The sequence below is a fragment of the Athene noctua genome, chromosome 2 (assembly GCF_965140245.1).
Source record: "Athene noctua chromosome 2, bAthNoc1.hap1.1, whole genome shotgun sequence".
NCBI lineage: Eukaryota > Metazoa > Chordata > Aves > Strigiformes > Strigidae > Athene > Athene noctua.
Genome location: NC_134038.1, coordinates 43,614,716 through 43,634,778, shown reverse-complemented (window position 1 = coordinate 43,634,778; position 20,063 = coordinate 43,614,716). Strand labels below are relative to the sequence as shown.

Below are 20,063 nucleotides of genomic sequence, written 5' to 3'. Positions count from 1 at the left end.
ATGTGAAGAACAAAGAAGACATTAAAAGACGAAGTAGTATCTTAATAATATTTCATGATATTGAAGGTAAAAAAGGACAACTACCAAGACGTATGCAAGTGTAGGTAATCTTCTAGTGTCAGAAACACATACTTGCTGATGTAACTACAACTTCACTAGCAAGGTTTTCCTGTTTAGATAGGCAGCAGGGTAGTTTTACTGTTGAACGGATCTTGTGTTTAGCTGGCCTAAGATTAAAAAAACCCACACCAAGAAAAAACAAATTTTGCAGCTCTGTTAGGTTCTGAAAGCCGCCAAGAAACCTCTATATTATGCCCTGTTCCAAACACTGAGTATGCAGACAAGATCTGGCTCTAGAAGGAGCTTCAGGTCCTTCCTGAACAAGACATGTTCTAGCATTACCTATGAACTCAGACTTATGTGCTTAGTTGTAATGCAGATTAGATTACGTTTTCAGTTGGACTTTAAAGAATATATGAGAATTACTAATACATATAGAAGGCTGGTTGTTCTCCTTGAAGAAGGATAAAGTGAAAAGTGTCTTTCTTTGAAAAGCTTTTATTTTTCTGTCTAAAAAGTAATACTGTCCTTGCAAGAACCTAGCTTAAAGTAGTCAATGCAATATGTCACAAATACAGTCTAAGAAATAGTAACGAGGAGGCTACCTAGGACAGTATAAAATGTTTACATCTGTCAGTGACATGCTGCAGATATATGACTGGTTTCTCTCAGAAATGTTCTATATGAAAGACAAATGTAGCATCTTCTTAAAGTACCTTTTGAGCTGTAGAAAGTATTAAGCAAGCAGCTGCAAAATCCTTTACAGCTCTGAACTTTCCCATTCCCGGTATGTCTGTGTGGCTCCCTTGGCTGGCAGATACCCCTCCCAGCAGCTGTAGTTTTTAGAGGGGTAGTTCTGAGGCCCCAGCAGGTAGCAGGTTGGCTGTACTACAGATGTTGGCTTTTGGGGAAAATGGGCTCCCTCTGGTGAATGGTTGAGTGGTTTCAACTGAACTATCTAGGCGTTTTGGCTTCTCTTACTTCGGATTTTATTTTTAAATGGACTATCACAGTACTTGAGCACCCACATGCACTGGCTTATAAAGTGTTGCTAGCAACTGTCAACATTCGTTGTCTTTATTTCCTGAAGTCACATAAGACTTGCAACAGTAAATGGGAGGGAAGACTAAGAGACTGACGGCTGGAAACAGATGCCTATGGAAAGTTAGGTATTACAGTTGTGTAAGAGAATTTTGGTGTGCTTCAGTTCCAGTTGTGGGCTTAGGAAATCACCGGTGTAGTTGGTTAAAATTTCTTTGGCATTTTTCAGTTTATCCTGTGCTGAGCGCCTTACTACTTTTACTTTTTGCAGGATGCTGGTCTGAACCAAAAAAACCTCACGAATGTGCTTTGCTTTTGCAGCAAGTATATTTATACACACGTAAACCCAGAAATTAAAGCTCTGTAGTCATCCACCTGTCTTCATTAATTCAAACCTCTCCAGGGCTGTCAACATGGTACATTGAGGTACTACATAAACTGTCTCCTAAAGAAAATTTGACTGGATTTTTAAAAACAGAAAAGGTCATTAAATTTATCATTGAAGCAAGGTTTCTAAACTGAATGTTCGCAGAACATCTAGAGCTCTGTTAAACAAGCATCCTATCTTAATGGAACTGGTAAACTGGAGATAGCTGGGTAGAAATTGTCTTAGATCTTGAAGGTTGTTTGCAGTAGGAGTGAGGATCTTCAGTTCTTGATCTAGCTACAGAGTAAGTTTATTGAAATTCCTGGGTCGTGGTTTTTTTTTTTTTTAAGTTTTCAGTTCTGTGTGATAACTGCTCTCTCATCCTTTCAGTAAATACCCTTCAAAGGGTGTTGTGAAGATAAAAAGGTGATGCTAAGAGGACAAAGCAGAAGGAAAGGGGACTTTCAGTCTTAGGTTTTATTCAAACAGAAATAGACCACGCAAGTAAAATAGGTGTGACTGCTGAAGCACAGCTAGATAATTCTAAATATATCTTCTCAAGTCCGGGTAATGATGACGCGATCAAAACCAGCCCAACCTGCATTATTCAACTGAGCTTGGAGGTTTCTGCAGCTTAGTTGTCTTTTTTATTCAGTTGCTAGCCATGTCAGGCATGATCCCGTGAGGGGCTGTTCCCTTCTCTCTCACTACTCAGTGGTAGTCAAAGGTGTTCAGAATATTGAATATTAATGGATTCTAGCCAGAGAAATAGCAGGCTTCATTGTGCCCTGTAAAGCAAGCAGATGTCTGACACTGAAAGTGCTGCAAATTTGATAAATCATGTTAGAAACATGATCAGATTGAAAGCTTTGGATTTGGAAGATGTGCAGGTGTCTTTTTCCTATAACCTACAACTTTATCTGATGTTTCAAAGGAACATAATTGGAATGTTAATTTTAAAATAAAAACACTAATAAATTAATATTAAAATATTTAATATGAAAACTGAAATTCACTTTATGCATTAAGAGTACTCAAGGAAAATAAATATCAGAAAACAGAACAGCTGCAGTTCTCAATAAATGAAAACAATTTCCCAAACCTTACAGCTGCCTGATTTTTTTTCTTTTTGTAGTTTATTTATCTGGATAAGCGTCAGATATCAAAAGCGTAGTGCACTTAATCACTGAATATAATTGCAAAGATATAATGAAAATTCAGAGCATTTCCACTGGGCAAATTTTAAAATTCCAACCTTAAAGTCTTTGATGCTTTGATTGATAAAAACACCATTAAATTTTGTATTCATATATCTTGGTTATAAAGAATGCTTTTTTTGGTCATGTAATAGAACAGGTATTTTTAAACATTACCACTGCTTCTAATTTCAGGGATTAGGAATTTCTTTTGAAACAAATGTATCATATTTTCCATCTCGGAAAAAAGGTTTTATTCAGCTTTAGTGTTGTTCAGGGTTTAAATAATTTCTTAATTTCTCTCTGATCTTACTTGTTTGTCACTGCTGATTCATCAGAACTGCAGATGGTAAACCTTTGACATTTGGATTTAGTCATCATTTAATAATTTTTTTAGTATCACTGGCATACTTCTGCTAAACTGCTAGCATGGGATTATTTCCATATGCTAAAACACCAGCTCATCTATTCTGTGACTGTAATTGGTATAATGGTACAGTAACTGCCCAGCTCCAGCCCTAGCTACTTTCTCATTTCTATAATGTAACAATTTTATTCTGACTAAAGACAAAGAACTTTACACCTTGAAATTATTGTGAAATATTGCTTCCTACTAAAAAAAAAAACGATCTATAGATATATTCTACAAGACTGCACTAGCATTAAATATAGTAGCATAGCCTACCTTCTGGAGAATATCTTGACATTCATTCTCCTGGCCTTGTTAAGGATACTCTGGGAGATGACTGATGCTAATGAAGAAATTAATTTCACTCTAGTGTAACAGGGATCAGCTTTTTAATCATACAGTTGCATGACCTGTCCTTCACTAAACCATCACTTTAGCATCTAGCATATCAGAATAAATCTTACATTAGTATAAGTTTGCAGTAGCTCCACTGACATAAGACCAGCAGAAATACAAACAGAGGCTAAGCCAAATTGCTTAGCTCAGTTCAGATCCCTGATCTTTTGGAGTGGCTCCAGCATTGTATAAAGCTGCTTTTTTTTTTTTTTTTTTTTTTTTTTTTTTTTTTTTTTAGTGACTTGTATGTATTTAAGTATGAAAACTAACAGGATTTCTGTTCTTGGAAATTCAAGTGTAGGGGTGTTCTATCTGGCCCCAGCTATTGTACTGCTTCGTAATCCTATGCAAATCATTCTCAAACCAAAGGGCACCAAAACTGTAATGAAGTTGGGAACTCCTTACATAATCAAACTGTTGGCACTTTATTTAACAGAGGAAAATGCAACAGGTCTGTGATCTTAGTCTCATTAATTAATCGTTATGTTAAAGGAGTAGATAAATTTATGAATATAATGTGGATGAGCCTTGGATCTAGATTATGTTGTTCGCAGTTAGAAGAAAGTGCCATTTCTAGACTCCTTTCAGTGTCATTTAAAGTGAGAAGCGTTTGCCGTTGACTTTATTGGAATTTGTTTGGGTCCACGTATTATCTATCTGAAATAGATAGTCCAGAAGTACGCAGCACTCCTGTCAGTTAAAGATGTCATTTCCCGTCGATTCCCCTACCTTTGATTTATGCCTTCAAACAGGGGTAGGGAAGGCGTTACAGCCGCCTTAAAGCCAAGCCCAAGCAGTCCCGTTGGCGGCAGAGTTAACCCCTTCCTAGGAGAAGGCGCGGTGGAGGCTCTCCCCTGCGCCTCAGGTCCTTCAGAGAGGGCTGCAGGAAAGTGGGGGGGGCGTCCCCCCGGGGAAGCCCGTCGGGGGAAGGGGCATCCTGAGGGACAGGCCCGGGGGCCGGGGCCGCGCTGCCGCCTGCGCGGCGCTGCCAGCGCCCGCCTCGCCCCCAGCGTGCTGCCGGAGAGGGGGGCTCGGCGAGGGGGGGGGGGTGCGGACGGATGGGACGGGGCGACACCCCACTCGTGTCCACCGGGAGGCGAAAATGCCCTTACCTTGGAGTGGGAGTCCCGCACGTCCCGCTCCCCCCGCCGGACACAATTCAGTACTAAAATGCGGGGACGCTGTTGCTTAAACACCCCCAAACCCGCCGCGCAGGGCTGCGGGCAGCCTGATGTGCGGGCAACTTCATCTGCGGGCAGCCCCCTGTGCGGGCAACCTGCTGTGCGGGGCCGTGCTGGTCCCCCAGCCGATGCTCTGTCCCCCCGCAACTGCGGAGCCCAGCGCGGAGCTACGTGTTTCCACTGCGGCGGCTCCGCTCTGGGGCTGCAGGCAGTTACGAGCAGCAAATTTTCTGCGGGTTTGGGTGTTTGTGTGAGTTTGTTAGAAAGCAATTTGCAGATTAAACCGACGGACTTTTAAAATGTTGGGGACTATTACTTTGCTGTAAAATAGGTAACACTGTTTGGATAGTTAGAGTTTCTGAAAGGGACATTTTTCAATTTTTTTGGTTGGGGGTGTGTGTGTGTGTGGGGGGGGTGTTTTGTTTTGTTTGTTTGTTTGTTTTTCTATTCAATAGTGGGTCATTCCTGACCAGTGCCTCTGCGATCCTCGCGCTTTCCTAACGCAAAGTCCCGAAAAGTCTTCATTCGGGGAGATTTCTTGTCCTATGCAGCGTTGTCATGCTGGGTTGCTTTCATTTAGTGGTTTTGAACTGTTTTAAAGAGGCAAAGCGTGTTGCCCTTAAATACACGTTTTTAAAAGGAGAAAAAAAAAAAAAAAAAAAAGGGCTCTTGTCTTGAGAAACTGCTCGATTTGCAGGAAACCCTCCGGATGTTTGCTGCTTTTCATGTGGCATTTGTGGTCGGCTCTGATAACGCTGGGAGCACCACTTCCAACACCGCGCTCTGTAATGGACCTGAAATAGAAACACATCTCTCGCCGGAGGATCCCCGCTCCGCGCCCCCGCGCTCCGCACCGGCGGGTTTAAAAGGTCAATAAATCAGAAGGATGAACTCTCGGCGGCATTGTTAGGTTGGGAAAGTTAACGAATGACCCCAGGAGTCGTGCGACCACGAAGGTTTCAGGAGCGTCAGAAGCTCTTTGCTAAAGGCTTCAGGGAGGTGAGGTGTAAGCAGAGAGGGCAACTTGAGTCAGAGTCAGTGCCGTGCCTTGTGTTTTAAAGTTGCAATTCAAAAATACCTAAACAGTCAAAACAGAAAGCGAGAAAAGAGGTGAGATAATCTATTTATGACGCCAGGGGCACCGAAAGGGTCACAAACTGCCAACATTTTCTGTACAAACCAGGGAGCTTTTACTTTCTCGGCTTAGATTCAAAACACACCTCTCTTTCTTTGATCCCAGATCAATGAGCTGTAGAAACAGTTTGCACAAATCTCCCAAACAAAGTCAGCGGCAGTTTGCTTAGTTTATTACCTCATGTTCATTATATAGAAAAACGTTTTCTTTTCTGATGGAAGTGACATCCCCAGAATTGCTGTAATGCGTATTTGTAAGCAGTCCCTCCACTAGCTGAACTTTTTCAGTGCAAGCTCTGGCAGGATTTGTTCCCTCGGCTCACGAAAACGTTTCTCCTAATAGAATTCTGCTAAAAGAGTAAAAGGAACAGTTTCGGTTTTAACAAGAGCAGCTCGTAGAAAAGGCAATACTCTCCACCACACGTTAAACTCCCAGGCGGTCAGTTTTGTCCGAGTCAGTGACACTGCGTGAGCCGGGAACTGATCTGGGAGTCGATAGAAACGGACCGTCTTCGTTAGGGCAGCACAGAGCTGCCTCCATGGGTTTTGTTTTGCCTGGAAGTCATCTCGCTTTGCCCCCTCGGCAAAGTATTCTGTTCTCTGAAGGGAAAAAATGGGCACACTTTCCTCCTGCGTGAGTTTGCTCCAAGCACGATTCGGAGCCTGTTTAATTCAGGTTTTTCTCTGGGTACCGGCCATGCTTCGGTGCGTGACCCATCCCCGGGCAGCTGGCCTGGGATTAAGGGCTCTGGGTCCCAGCACGTCGGGGCGGGCAATGGTACAACCTCAGCAGTAAAACTAAAGTCACTGGCACACACCAACCTTGAAAAGGTCCGCCCTAAGGTAGTGTCCCAAAGGCGCTGGACTAAAAACGAGAGAAAAAGCAGTTAATTCCGAACGAGCTTTCCTGGTTAGTATCGCCAGTTCTGTGATGAGGGTCGATTTTGCAAGCTGCTTGTGTCCCGGTGATCGTCGGTGTTATTATACACTAATATGCGATCAATTTACACATACACATGTGTAGGAACATTGTTTTCATCTCCGCTGCTTTTTACAGCATCTGATATGAGGAAGAAAAGCAGAGAGGTTTGAATCTCTCCCTCTCGGTGTGTTGGACTGGAGCGTGTGTTTGAATGGAAAAAAAAACCAAACAAAAACAAAACATCCCAAACCAAAAAAAAACCCCAAACGAAACAAACCAAACCAAAACAACAAACCAAAACCTATCTAGACCCTTATTTTTGTTTGGTTTTAGGCAGATACTAGTCTTTTGATAATGATTTCGATTCCTCGTGACAGGGATAAATACAGGATATCCATTAGTCGGGAAATATATCGCTTGTTTATAATCTCGAACAAACAGAGGGGAGTAGAAGGACGAATGCAGAAGTGTCTCGAGAATTATCCTCCCCCGTGTTAGTCCCGGGCAGCTACCGCTCGCCACTGCGTTTTTCTTCTGTTTAGAATATCTACTGGCTGTCAAGTGTAAAGGAGCAGGTTTTACATAGCACGAAACAGGAAATTCAGTGTTAGACTAAGTTAATGGTGACGCTGGCTTCATTCATTTAATTTCAGCGAGAATTCTTACAATATTGGTTTATTTGACCGAAGTGGCTACCCAAACAAAGGTGTCCTTAACCAAATAAACCTCTTTGATCTTCAGTTTAAAGCTCAGCGGTTTCTCAAATAAGCATTGATGCATTTAATAGCACCACACAACAATGCAAATATTAATCAGAGCGCCCGTGAAAATGCCGTATCTTACGTTAGTTTGTATGCCAAAAGAGAACATAAATGGTAGCGAGTTGGAATTTGTGTTTATTCTGAAGCGACGGAGTCTTTACAAACGTGTTTGTATTTACAGTTTATTTGTTCAGGAAAATCGGAGAAATGCTGGAGGAGGCAATGCAGCAAGCCATCCCTACTACTATTTAAGGCAAATTACCCTACCTACAATAAATATCTGAGCCTTTGGCAAATACTGAATAGCTTTTCTACGAAGTAGGAAAAAGCGGGATAGGACATGTTCCATAGGCTTTGCTGTGGATTCAGTGTCCTACTGTCCCACGCTGTTTCCATCTTGCATGCGGTTACGAGGCAAGACACGCAGAGGCAGCAGGGGAAGGCAGGAGGCTGAAGGGTGTGGTACAGATGATGGCTTGGTTTATCCTTCCCCCAGTCACTGCCCAAATGTGCCTACAACAGCAGCCCCTTGTGTCTCTGCGGACGTTCCGGGGTGGCTCGGTGTGGCTGGAAAAAATCTGTCCCTTCCACCTCTTCCGCGTCCCCGCGGTCAGGGTTGTCCCTCCCCGGCCGGGCCGGTGCCCGCCGGGTGTTTGCCCGCTCGCTGGGCCGCTCTCTGCCGCCGGTGCGAGAAGCGGGGCCGCAGCCCGAGGGCCGCTTCCAACCGCGCCGCCTGTTCCGCTGCCCCGCCCCCCGGTCCCGAGGGGCGGGGCAGCGGGAGCCGCGCCGGGCACCGCGACCTGCGCAGGTGCCGCGCCGGGACGAGCCCCGGGGCCGCCCCGCGCCCCCGCGGGAGCCGCCGCCGCCCCCGCCCGCCCCCGCCGCCCCATTGGCCGCTCCGCAGCTCAAATAGGGCCGGGCGGCGGCAGCCGGCAGCAGCGAGTGGGGTCCCGGCGTCCGTCCCGTCCTGTCCCGCGGCCCCGCTGCAGCGCTCGGCCTTGGCGGCGCGTCCCGTCCCGAGATGAGCAGCCCCGATGCGGGCTACGCCAGCAGCGAGGACCAGGCGCAGGGGCGGTGCTCGCTGCCCATCATGATGCCGGCCGTGGGCCCCTGCCCCTGGGCAGAGTCGCTGGGCGAGGCCAAGGCAAAGAGCGAGGCGGCGCCGTCGGGGGCGGCGGGCGGGCGCAGCAAGAGCGAGGCGCGGATCCGGCGGCCCATGAACGCCTTCATGGTGTGGGCGAAGGACGAGCGCAAGCGGCTGGCGCAGCAGAACCCGGACCTGCACAACGCCGAGCTCAGCAAGATGCTGGGTGAGCGCGGGCGGGAGGGGCTCGAGGGCCGGGCGGCAGCGGCGGGGAGCGGGGTTGCCCCGGGGTGCCGGGGGTGCCGGCGGGCGGCACTCGAGGGCCGGGCCGCGGGCGGGCGCGGCGGCGCTGGCGGGGCCGGGCGTCGGTGGGCGGCCGGTGGGTCTGACGGTGCTCGTGGGCGCAGGGAAATCGTGGAAGGCGCTGTCGCTGGCGGAGAAGCGTCCGTTCGTGGAGGAGGCGGAGCGGCTGCGGGTGCAGCACATGCAGGACCACCCCAACTACAAGTACCGGCCGCGGCGGCGGAAGCAGGTGAAGCGCCTGAAGCGGGTGGAGAGCGGCTTCCTGCAGCACGGCCTGGCGGAGGCGGCGGGGCCCGGGCTGGGCAGCGAGGCCGGCGGCGGCGGCAGGATGTGCGTGGAGGGCCTGGGCCTGCCCTACGCCGAGCAGGGCTACGCGGCGGCGGCGGCGGGGGGCCACTACCGGGACTGTCCGCCGCTGAGCGCCGCCTTCGAGGGCTACAGCCTGCCGACGCCGGACCCGTCGCCGCTGGACGCGGCGGAGGGCGAGGCGCCGTTCTTGGCGGCGGGGCTGCAGGAGGAGTGCGCGCTGGTGCCCTACGGCTACGCCCCGCACCCGGCGGCGGCCGAGTACCCGCACCCGGCGGCGGCGGCGGCGGCCGAGAGCCCGGCGGGCGCGGCGCTGCGCCGGCACCTGCCGCCGGGCGAGGCGCTGGGCCCGGGCGGCTCCTTGCAGGGGCTGCTGGGCTGCCCGGCGCCGCTGCACGCCTACTACGGGCAGGCGTGCCAGCCGCCGGGCCCGGGGCGCGGCCCGCCGCTGCCGCCGCCGCTGCCGCCCGGGGCGGTGGGGCAGCCGTCGCCGCCGCCCGAGGCGGCGTCGTGCCGGGAGCCGCTGGAGCACTTGCCGCAGGAGGAGCTGCTGGGCGAGGTGGACCGCACCGAGTTCGAGCAGTACCTGCGCTTCGCCTGCAAGCCTGAGCTGGGGCTGCCCTTCGCGGGCCACGACGCCGCCGGGCTGCCGGCGCCCGAGGGCGCGGGGCCCGTCTCCTCGGCCGTGTCGGACGCCAGCAGCGCCGTCTACTACTGCGGCTACCCCGGCGTGTGAGGGACTCGCCGCGGACTGGACTGGCACGGCGGCCCGCGGCCCCGCTCCTATTTATGTAATTTATTTGAATCTTGAGAACTGACACAGGGTATTCGTGACCTGCTCGAGGTTTAAAAGGCGACGCGCTGCCTCGCCGTCTGGGGGTGCAGGTCTGGCCGTCGCTGTCCGACAGTGACGTGTAAAACTGTTCCTGCTGAGGAATCGAGATGCTAGTTATGCCCGTGGAATACAGTTTCTGAGATCTTGGTCGAGATCCATATGCTTTTGTAATGTTGTACAGAGTGCTGGTTTTTATATGTCGGATTTGTACAGAATAATTTTGCACTTTTACAAATAAAGGGAAAATAATAAAACTGGTCGCTGATATCCCCTCGAAGAGATGTTATCATCCTTTTTAACCGCTTATTATTGGGTTTTAAACTGCTTTTACTAATGTCACTTGCACTAAGTCTTAGGTCCTAACACTTCTTCTGTAGACATAATCTTCCTACCTCTTCCTCGAATTATAAACAAAACTTTAAGATTTCAGAAACTGTCTGCTCCACGCTGTTCTTTTTTTTTTTTTTTTTTTAATCTGTATTTGTGATTTCTTAGAGGGTCGATTGATATATCTGACTACTTTTTTTTTTTTTAAGCGATCTATTTTTCTGTTTGAATAGTGAAAGACTGTAAGACAGCTCTTACCAAAGTAGTTTGGGGTTTGGGTATGGTTTTAATGTGATCGTGGACACATCGGATGACATTAGGCCTAGCGCCCTGCTGCAACGGCTGGACCAGCCCTAGATGAAGCACCTTCCCCGGGGAGAATGTCTTTCATGTCCCAGAGGCTGGCCTTGCTGCACTGGGGAAGGGGCTGACAGTGGAGGATCGCAGATCTGCGCTGCCGAGAACAAGAGCACTAAATCAGGGTTTAAAGTAGGTGAAAAACTTCACCACGGTCCTCTAAAGGGGGAGGCCGGCCGGCCGGGAGCAGCCCCCTCGGGCACCCAACCACAGCGGCACCCTCAACCCTACGTGGCAGAATCTTACCTTTCTTTCCTAAAGAAATTCCTTATGCTACGTCATCGCGACTATAGATAGAAATATTGTGTGACTGACAAATATGTTGTTGAACTTCCGTGGAAAAAAAGGTGGTTTAATTTCGATGTTAGGACTGAGTCTAGCTGGGGGGGTGGGACTGATAAATTCATTATGTTTATTACTTAAATCGGGGGGAGGAGGTAACAGTCGTCTGAGTCGTTTGCTTCCCAAGATAGAGCTGGGAAACTGAGCCCTGGGAAGGAGGGGATGGGGCCCGAAGTGGCAGACTTGCCCGCTGATTAACCTGTCTTCCATGCGGACGGGAAATTAAATTGGGTGCATTTTCAAATTACATTTAAGGGGGCTTATGTTTCTACCGGCGAAGGATAAAACAGCCTGTACAGCTCCAGATGCAAACTGCCTCGGGCAGTGAGTTTCGAGCATAACGTCGCTGGCCAAAATTGTCTGCGCGATTGGATACTATTAGCGAGTCTTGAATTAAAATGCATTCAAACCCTTAGTATTCGGTAAAATGCTCTACCCTCTGGTTTCGTAATCCTCACGTTTTACTTTTCACACAGCCTTCGAGTCTCAGAGGTGTACCTAAAATACCCACCCTGCCACTCTCTTCACTCCTCTTCCACATGCACACGAGAAAAATGATGTATTCCTGAATGAGATGGTATGTCAGGACAAGGACATCAGATGTCTTCTTGGTACTTCGATTTGGAAAAATGTATTACATCTTCTGAAGCATAGACACGTAAACCCAGTAAGGAAACAATGCATGAGAAATGAGGGGTTTGTATCGGTTGAGTTTTTCTTTTTATTATACGGCTTTAACCTACAGGATTAAATTAAGTTCGTGTTGCTGTTTTCACAGACGATCACGGCTTTCTGGGGGAAAATCACTTTGGCTGATTTTGGAAATAACTCATTACTGTACTTTTTATGAGTTTGCTACAATTTCTTGTCATCTTTCATTTAGGTGCAGGCTTTTCTCGGCTCTCCTTCACCACAACGTGTCCGACAGTTGAAAGCCGAAGTGAACTTGAAACTGTAAGCGGGTTCATGACGAAGGTTGAAAACCTACTTATTTTTTGTAATACAGGAAGTGATTGACAATAAACTCTGTTAAATAAACATATAGGTTTTGGGAGAAGGGTTGGCCAGCATAGCAGTCCTGGGTGTCAAACTGTGTGGTGATGTTGTATAGGCAGATCTTAACAACAACCCTTTGCCCAGAGTTTTTGCAGACTCAGATCAAAGGAACGTTATTTTCCTGTATGTAACCAGATGTGTAACTTTTTTTAGAACTGTCTGAACTTTCTTTAACATGTCCAAAACGTGGCAGGTTTATGCACTGCCAATAAATACACTGGGAGCAAAATTTTCTGAAGCTCTGTCCAAGCCCTGCTCTCATGTCTCGGCTTTCTGATTCTAAATGATGTACACCCAAATCTGTCTTGTAGCCCTTTTGAAAAAGTTAAACCTTCCTCACATCCCGTGAGTGCCCATGATAACTGGGTATTAAAAGAAGGACCCCAAAACTTGTTAATTATCTTTGTCAGGTGATTTCCGTGGCACAGATCTGGTGGTCAGGCGGTGGAAGCGGAGGCTGCCTGCCTCGGCTGCAGGGATGTGCCACGGCCCGAGGTGCCTCTTGGTCTCTTTCCTCGGCCGTACCCTTCGGGCAGAGCCGGGTCTGGCACTGCCACCCCCCCGGCACTGCACCCGGGGCAGCTCCCTCTCTGGAAACCACATCCACTCGGCTATTGGCAAGTCTGGGTTACTCCAAAAAGTAAACCAAAAAGACAGGGCGACATCTTTAAACGCCCCCCTAACCTTGCCAGAACAGCGGCTCTCCAGGTAAAGACCGACATTAGCAGGGCAGTGCCTTCAGGCCCCTTCCCACAGGGAGGGTGAGGGCTCTCTGCAGCTCATGCAGGCCACTTGTGCCCTGAAGATATTTGGCCCTTTTCTTTTTATCCTTCTCTTACCAGTTCGTCATGTTTCAAGAGGTCCATAGTCGGATCTCGATTTTTCCTAACACAGCCAGACTCTTCATGTGGGTGTCGCACTGCAAGTGCAGGAGGTCCCTTTCCCTTTCCCTTTCCCTTTCCCTTTCCCTTTCCCTTTCCCTTTCCCTTTCCCTTTCCCTTTCCCTTTCCCTTTCCCTTTCCCTTTCCCTTTCCCTTTCCCTTTCCCCTCTCTTCCTTATGTATATCGGATCCCCCACCCGTGGCCCTGCCTGCAGCCCGCCATGAGAGCCAGCTGCATGGCTGGGGCCTCACTGCTGTGAGTCTCCCACAGTCCTCAGGGCTTTGCTCTCTCCAGACCCACTGCCAAATTCGGTTGCAATTGCCCTGCAATTCAAGTGGGACCGAAAAGCGGTGTGAGCACCTCCTGGGGTGTTTCATTTGGATATTAGTGTATGTCGGGGCCTGAAGGGCCTGACCCTCTCTGGCTGCACCAAGTGATGGGTCTTATGGACAGGTCTGTGAGATACAGTACTTACATACCTACATCTGCTTAACGTTAAACAGACAATTATTGTGTTAACCAATTAAATGCCCGCAAGATCAGAGCTCAGTCGTCCTGTTTCAGCTTCCCATCTGCAAAATGAGGACAGTTTCTTTCACCTTCTGTGTGGTTGACAATATGGCCACTGTCTCTGCATCCAACACAGAGCACTGATTGCCCAAGTCTTCTCACAGGCTGCTGCTTCTTGCTGTTTATCAAACACATACGATTTATATACGCTTCTTTCCTGTGTTAAGCAAAGGTGGCCCGTCCACCTATGGGCACATCTGTAATTGGTTGCCAGAATCAGTAACTGATGGTCTTTCACCGACATATGTGACATGCCATGAGTTGTTGGATGAATAGATTCGCACTGGTGTCATAGCTGGCAGTCACCAGCTGTCAACTGTTTGGCCTGCCCTTCATTCCTGGTCAAGGTCTCCTATGACATGTGTCCCCACTGCTCAATGCCTATTGGGCTGCAACAAGCAGTGGAGCCTTGGTGGCAAAAAACAGAGGCCAACCCAGTCTTGCCCTGGCCTCATCACACATGGCTCACCACAGCCTCCAGTTGTGAGGTGGTCACAGCCTTACAGCTCCCCCCTCCCCAGCCCCCCTCCCCCCCCAAGAACTATCAGGCTTTGCCCAACTTGGGCCGTGGGCAAAGGCTTTGGGCAAGCAGCAGGAAATCGAGGCCAGGAATTTGGTTCCCCTGGCTGAATGCCACCAAGTGGCTGGTGAAGTCACTTGGTGGGGAGGAAGCAGCCAGAACACAAGTCACACTGGAGCAGAGGCCACTTTGGTTACCCCAACGGGCATCCACGTGGAGGTCTGGCCTCTGCAACTGAGACCAGCTAGTAACGATGATACCGTTTAAGAGGGTCATAGTCCCTCCCGCCAAGTTACTCCCGTTAAGATAGAGTATTTTACCCTGAATGACTGACTCGGGAGCCCCCAGGAGGCCCGTGGCATAAAGAGATTTCAGCTAAGATGTGAATCCTGCTCCAGAGCAAATGCTGTGTAACTCCTCTGGTTCCCGTGGACATCTGAGTGACTTATCTCTAGTTCGGGTGCTGCCGAATCCATCCTCGCTTTTATTCACCGGGCTGGGAAAAAAAAAAAAAAAAAAAAAAAAAAAAAGCCTCAAAGCCCACACCTTCTGAAGAAAAAATGAAAAAGAAAATGATTGTCATCGGGAAGAAGCAGTTTCTACGCTGTGAAACGACAGGTTATGAATGCGTTGGCACCCGTGTAGGAAAAGGGTGAGGTTTTGTTTCCCCTGCCCGATTTGGGGGCTGCGGAGCCGCCCGGCCCCCGCTGCTGCCGGCCCCCACTGGAGGTCTGTTCTCACCCCGGACAGCAGCGTCCCACGGGCGCGAGTGGCGTCCCGAGGCCAAAGCCCGGGTGGAATCACATGCTGCTGTTATTTCTGAAATTCGTTTCCAAGCCACCCTTCCTTGGAGCAGGCTGCGATGTGTTTGCCGCCCCTCCTAACGTCCCTTCCCGGAGCAGCCGAATCCCTCTTGCTGGCCCTCGGGAATCGCTGGCGCTCGGGGGAGCTGCCGAGGGCGGCGGTGACGGGTGGAGCCGCTTTGTGGCCCAAGCCCTGTAAACTCCCGCTCTCAGGCTGTCACCTGCCGCGGGTCAACTGCGTGAGGCGATTCGCGCCGCTGCGGGATCCGGCCGCCCCGTGTCGTGTCTGCCGAAGAAAACCCGCAGCACGCTCGGGAGATCGCGTGTCTCCCGCCCAGATAAATACCCCGCACCCGGCTCGCCAGCGCGCTCCGGCCAGGGACAGCGGGAAACTCCCGGGATAACGGCGCTGGGACGAGGCGGTGCCTCCCCGCGGGGTGGTGGAGGACCCGCGGGGCCGCCCGCCGCCGGCAGCGCTCGCCCGGCAGCCTCCTGGCGACAAAGCCCCGCGGTTGGCCTCTCCGTCCCGCTGGCGGGGAGGCGGCGGTGGCGGGCACCAAGGGGTGACACGAAGGGACGCGGCCGCCGCGCAGTGTCCCGGAGAGCGGCGATGCGGCGCCGGGCTCCAGGGCAGCCCACTAAAAGCAGTGAGGAGATTGTGGGACAGGGCCTGACCCCCGGCCCCCTCCTTGAGGATGGCATTTTTTTCCCTCAAAATCGGCTCCCCAGTGGCAACAGGGAAGGGGGCAGCTGCCTGTTTTGATACCGGGGAAATTTTAAATAACTGTCTAAAGAATACAAGCGATCCTCTGTGTGCGCGCGTGTTAAAACTAGAGCAGAGAAACCATTCTTTCCTGCAGTTTAAGGGGTTTAAATGTAAATATATTGACCTAATTTCTGTCGGAATGGATTGCTGTCCAATTTAGGTTGACATCACCATCATCATCATTATCCTTAAATGGCCGCTTGATCGTTCCTGGAGTACATATTCCGCCCCCCCCCCCCGCCCCTTTCCCAGCCTGCAGGTATTTGCATTCGCTTTTTGGGGTCCCACACTCCATGTGGAAGATGAAGGGTTAAACCCACGTCAGCGCTGGTCTTTCCTAAGAACGAACACAAAATTATTCAGTTCCGACTCCAAGCGAAACACGGACGCAGAGGTACTGGTCAGGAAATCGTACGATGCCTTAAATAATTCCCGTGTCGGTCGCTGGAGGGAAGACACGGGGTTCCCCGAGGGCAGGGAGTTGCCGGGGGTGCTCCCCCTCCCCGCTCCCGCCCGGGAGTCCCCGGCCCGCCCCGGCGGGAGCACGTCCCGCCCCGCCGCCCGCCCGGCTGGGAGCGGCTGACACCCAAAAGCCCGCCTTATCGGAGGAAAAAAAGGCATTATCTTCAATAGAATTACCGAGGGTACCACTTACTCAGTATTGCCCCTCCCGTAGCCTCACGACCGGTTTTATTTAAGTAGGAAGCTGTCATCTCTGTTTGCCAAACAAAGGCGCAAATGTTTTCAGCTCGCACGGTAACGCTGCGTGAGGAAAGGGTCCAACAAAGACACGACGGGTCATGCCAGGGCTGCGGATCGCGCGTCTGCTCCGTTATGGGCAGTTTTTCAACGCATTCATCCTGCATGAAATAGGGCACTAATAAAATACCTTCCGAGGAACTCAAGGAAAAACAGGGTTATTGGTACAATTGAAAATGCGATCACACACTAGACAGCTTAAAATGGAAGAGTATGACAGGTGAGGAGAATGTCCCATTTCTGCCCTGACGGCAGACGGACAGTTATACGAATAATCCGCGAAAAAAAACCCGAAAGACCTTTTTAGGAAAACCAAACAGTATTGTCTGCACGGCCTTCCTCACTATCTCCGGTGAAGCGAGGGTCGGCCGAAGTTTGAACAGGCCGTGATTTATCGGAACCCCCGTGCTAAGGAGGCACAGCACGGAGGGGGGAGGGCGAGAGAGTGTCCGGTGGAGCGGCGGCAGTGGCGGCCAGAGGGAAGGAGCCCTCTCGCCGTGCGCGGTGCTAACGCCGCCGCGGCTGAGAGCGCGGATGCACCGAAGCATATCCGCGCCGTCACCTCGGGGCAGCCGGTTGTGGGGGGAGCAGGAGGGGGAGCGGGAGCCGCGCCGGGCACCGCGACCTGCGCAGGTGCCGCGCCGGGACGAGCCCCGGGGCCGCCCCGCGCCCCCGCGGGAGCCGCCGCCGCCCCCGCCCGCCCCCGCCGCCCCATTGGCCGCTCCGCAGCTCAAATAGGGCCGGGCGGCGGCAGCCGGCAGCAGCGAGCGGGGTCTCGGCGTCCGTCCCGTCCTGTCCCGCGGCCCCGCTGCAGCGCTCGGCCTTGGCGGCGCGTCCCGTCCCGAGATGAGCAGCCCCGATGCGGGCTACGCCAGCAGCGAGGACCAGGCGCAGGGGCGGTGCTCGCTGCCCATCATGATGCCGGCCGTGGGCCCCTGCCCCTGGGCAGAGTCGCTGGGCGAGGCCAAGGCAAAGAGCGAGGCGGCGCCGTCGGGGGCGGCGGGCGGGCGCAGCAAGAGCGAGGCGCGGATCCGGCGGCCCATGAACGCCTTCATGGTGTGGGCGAAGGACGAGCGCAAGCGGCTGGCGCAGCAGAACCCGGACCTGCACAACGCCGAGCTCAGCAAGATGCTGGGTGAGCGCGGGCGGGAGGGGCTCGAGGGCCGGGCGGCAGCGGCGGGGAGCGGGGTTGCCCCGGCGTGCCGGGGGTGCCGGCGGGCGGCACTCGAGGGCCGGGCCGCGGGCGGGCGCGCGGGGTCCCGGGGTGCCGGGGGTGCCGGCGGGCGGCGCTCGGGGGCCGGGCCGCGGGCGGGCGCGGCGGCGCTGGCGGGGCCGGGCGTCGGTGGGCGGCCGGTGGGTCTGACGGTGCTCGTGGGCGCAGGGAAATCGTGGAAGGCGCTGTCGCTGGCGGAGAAGCGTCCGTTCGTGGAGGAGGCGGAGCGGCTGCGGGTGCAGCACATGCAGGACCACCCCAACTACAAGTACCGGCCGCGGCGGCGGAAGCAGGTGAAGCGCCTGAAGCGGGTGGAGAGCGGCTTCCTGCAGCACGGCCTGGCGGAGGCGGCGGGGCCCGGGCTGGGCAGCGAGGCCGGCGGCGGCGGCAGGATGTGCGTGGAGGGCCTGGGCCTGCCCTACGCCGAGCAGGGCTACGCGGCGGCGGGGGGCCACTACCGGGACTGTCCGCCGCTGAGCGCCGCCTTCGAGGGCTACAGCCTGCCGACGCCGGACCCGTCGCCGCTGGACGCGGCGGAGGGCGAGGCGCCGTTCTTGGCGGCGGGGCTGCAGGAGGAGTGCGCGCTGGTGCCCTACGGCTACGCCCCGCACCCGGCGGCGGCCGAGTACCCGCACCCGGCGGCGGCGGCGGCGGCCGAGAGCCCGGCGGGCGCGGCGCTGCGCCGGCACCTGCCGCCGGGCGAGGCGCTGGGCCCGGGCGGCTCCTTGCAGGGGCTGCTGGGCTGCCCGGCGCCGCTGCACGCCTACTACGGGCAGGCGTGCCAGCCGCCGGGCCCGGGGCGCGGCCCGCCGCTGCCGCCCGGGGCGGTGGGGCAGCCGTCGCCGCCGCCCGAGGCGGCGTCGTGCCGGGAGCCGCTGGAGCACTTGCCGCAGGAGGAGCTGCTGGGCGAGGTGGACCGCACCGAGTTCGAGCAGTACCTGCGCTTCGCCTGCAAGCCCGAGCTGGGGCTGCCCTTCGCGGGCCACGACGCCGCCGGGCTGCCGGCGCCCGAGGGCGCGGGGCCCGTCTCCTCGGCCGTGTCGGACGCCAGCAGCGCCGTCTACTACTGCGGCTACCCCGGCGTGTGAGGGACTCGCCGCGGACTGGACTGGCACGGCGGCCCGCGGCCCCGCTCCTATTTATGTAATTTATTTGATTCTTCTGGCGAGAGTTTCGCTAACCCCATCCGGGCAGAAAGATGCTATTGTCGTCCATAGTGAAAGCACGGTTCAAACTGGTTTTCGACTGGTGTGCCAGCACGTTTACATCTTTTTTACGTCCAGGTCCAAAATTACCGTTATTCTTGCAACATCAGCACTGTTACTTGTTTGCCCAGAACATGTTTTCATTAGCTGTTTTAACTATATTTACCCCCCCCCCCCTTTTTTTTTTTTGTATTTCAGGAAAATAAATTCATGTACAGCCGTTTCTGTCATTCTTCTTGGCCATGTGGCCCTTAAGGGACACTAATCTACGGTTAAATCAGCCATGTCCTAAGGTGGAGTAAAGGGAATGGAGATACTGTCGGGCGCTTTCTTTCACCAAGGCAATGGCTCTAAAATGGTCTCCAGGACCAAAGAGTTTTGTTCTCAGGTGTGGCTATGTTCCTGTTACATAGCTGAATGGTTAGACCTGTGCTGTGCTCTGTCTCTTGGAGTACAGAACATGTGACTAACTGCGTTCTTTGTAGGGTGTTTCAGCATGTTCAGCTGTACTGCTCTGGGACATTTCTGCCATTGCAGGAATGCAACTAAATACATCTCATTCTCATCATAATGCTGTCAGGTAAGCACAAAGCTAACAGTACTTCTGATATCTCTTCTGAAGACAGTGGCTGGGGTAAACCTACAAGAGTTGTAGAAAATTTAAAATGTTTTAATTTGCAAATGACAGTTCAAATATGATATCAGTGGCATTTGTAATAAATATTTTTAGGTACAAGTACTTTATCTTGCACTAAATTCTCTGACCCGAGTCCTGGATGAATAAGTCCTGCAAAAATTCCATTTGTACAATTCATAATTGGTTTTATAAAAATTAAATGATAATGAACATTTTCTGCACACCTGTTATGTACATAGAGCCAGCTGTGCAAGGTAGGAAATAAGACTGCATATGTGTGAGTGTCTTAGGAACAACATAGACATTTTATTATCATGTATTTGTCTGGAAGGAAACACTGAACATGTTACAATTATAGGTCAGTATAACAGTGAAAACTTTGTAGTTGAACAGGTTGGATTAGTCCAGTTGTGGCTCCTAGATGACCAGCACTAGTGATGCCCATCGTGCTACTTGTATTCCTTCAGTTACAGACTGCTAAAACCTATGATTTTAGCTCTTGCTCATGCCATTGCACAAATGTCATTCTGAAAAACCCAAAAGAACAGCAAAGACAAACATTAGATACACTCTGAATAGATGTTTAGGTATATTGAAATAATACGAATTTTTCTTTTTATATTCATTTGTT

General features: G+C 52.1%; 2 protein-coding genes across 2 annotated transcripts; both read left to right on the top strand.

Moving 5' to 3' along the window:
* Positions 1 to 8,421: 8,421 nt before the first annotated feature.
* LOC141956870 (transcription factor Sox-17-alpha-like) lies at positions 8,422 to 10,340 on the top strand. The gene is made up of 2 exons (XM_074897724.1): positions 8,422 to 8,777; positions 8,959 to 10,340. The coding sequence occupies exons 1-2, from the start codon at positions 8,489 to 8,491 to the stop codon at positions 9,894 to 9,896; spliced, it is 1,227 nt and encodes a 408-aa protein (XP_074753825.1). The 5' UTR covers positions 8,422 to 8,488; the 3' UTR covers positions 9,897 to 10,340.
* Positions 10,341 to 17,160: 6,820 nt separating this feature from the next.
* Positions 17,161 to 19,009, top strand: SOX17 (SRY-box transcription factor 17). Its single transcript, XM_074897723.1, has 2 exons — positions 17,161 to 17,512; positions 17,759 to 19,009. Exons 1-2 carry the CDS (start codon positions 17,224 to 17,226, stop codon positions 18,676 to 18,678), a joined length of 1,209 nt encoding a protein of 402 aa, XP_074753824.1. The 5' UTR covers positions 17,161 to 17,223; the 3' UTR covers positions 18,679 to 19,009.
* The last annotated feature ends 1,054 nt before the right edge of the window (positions 19,010 to 20,063 follow it).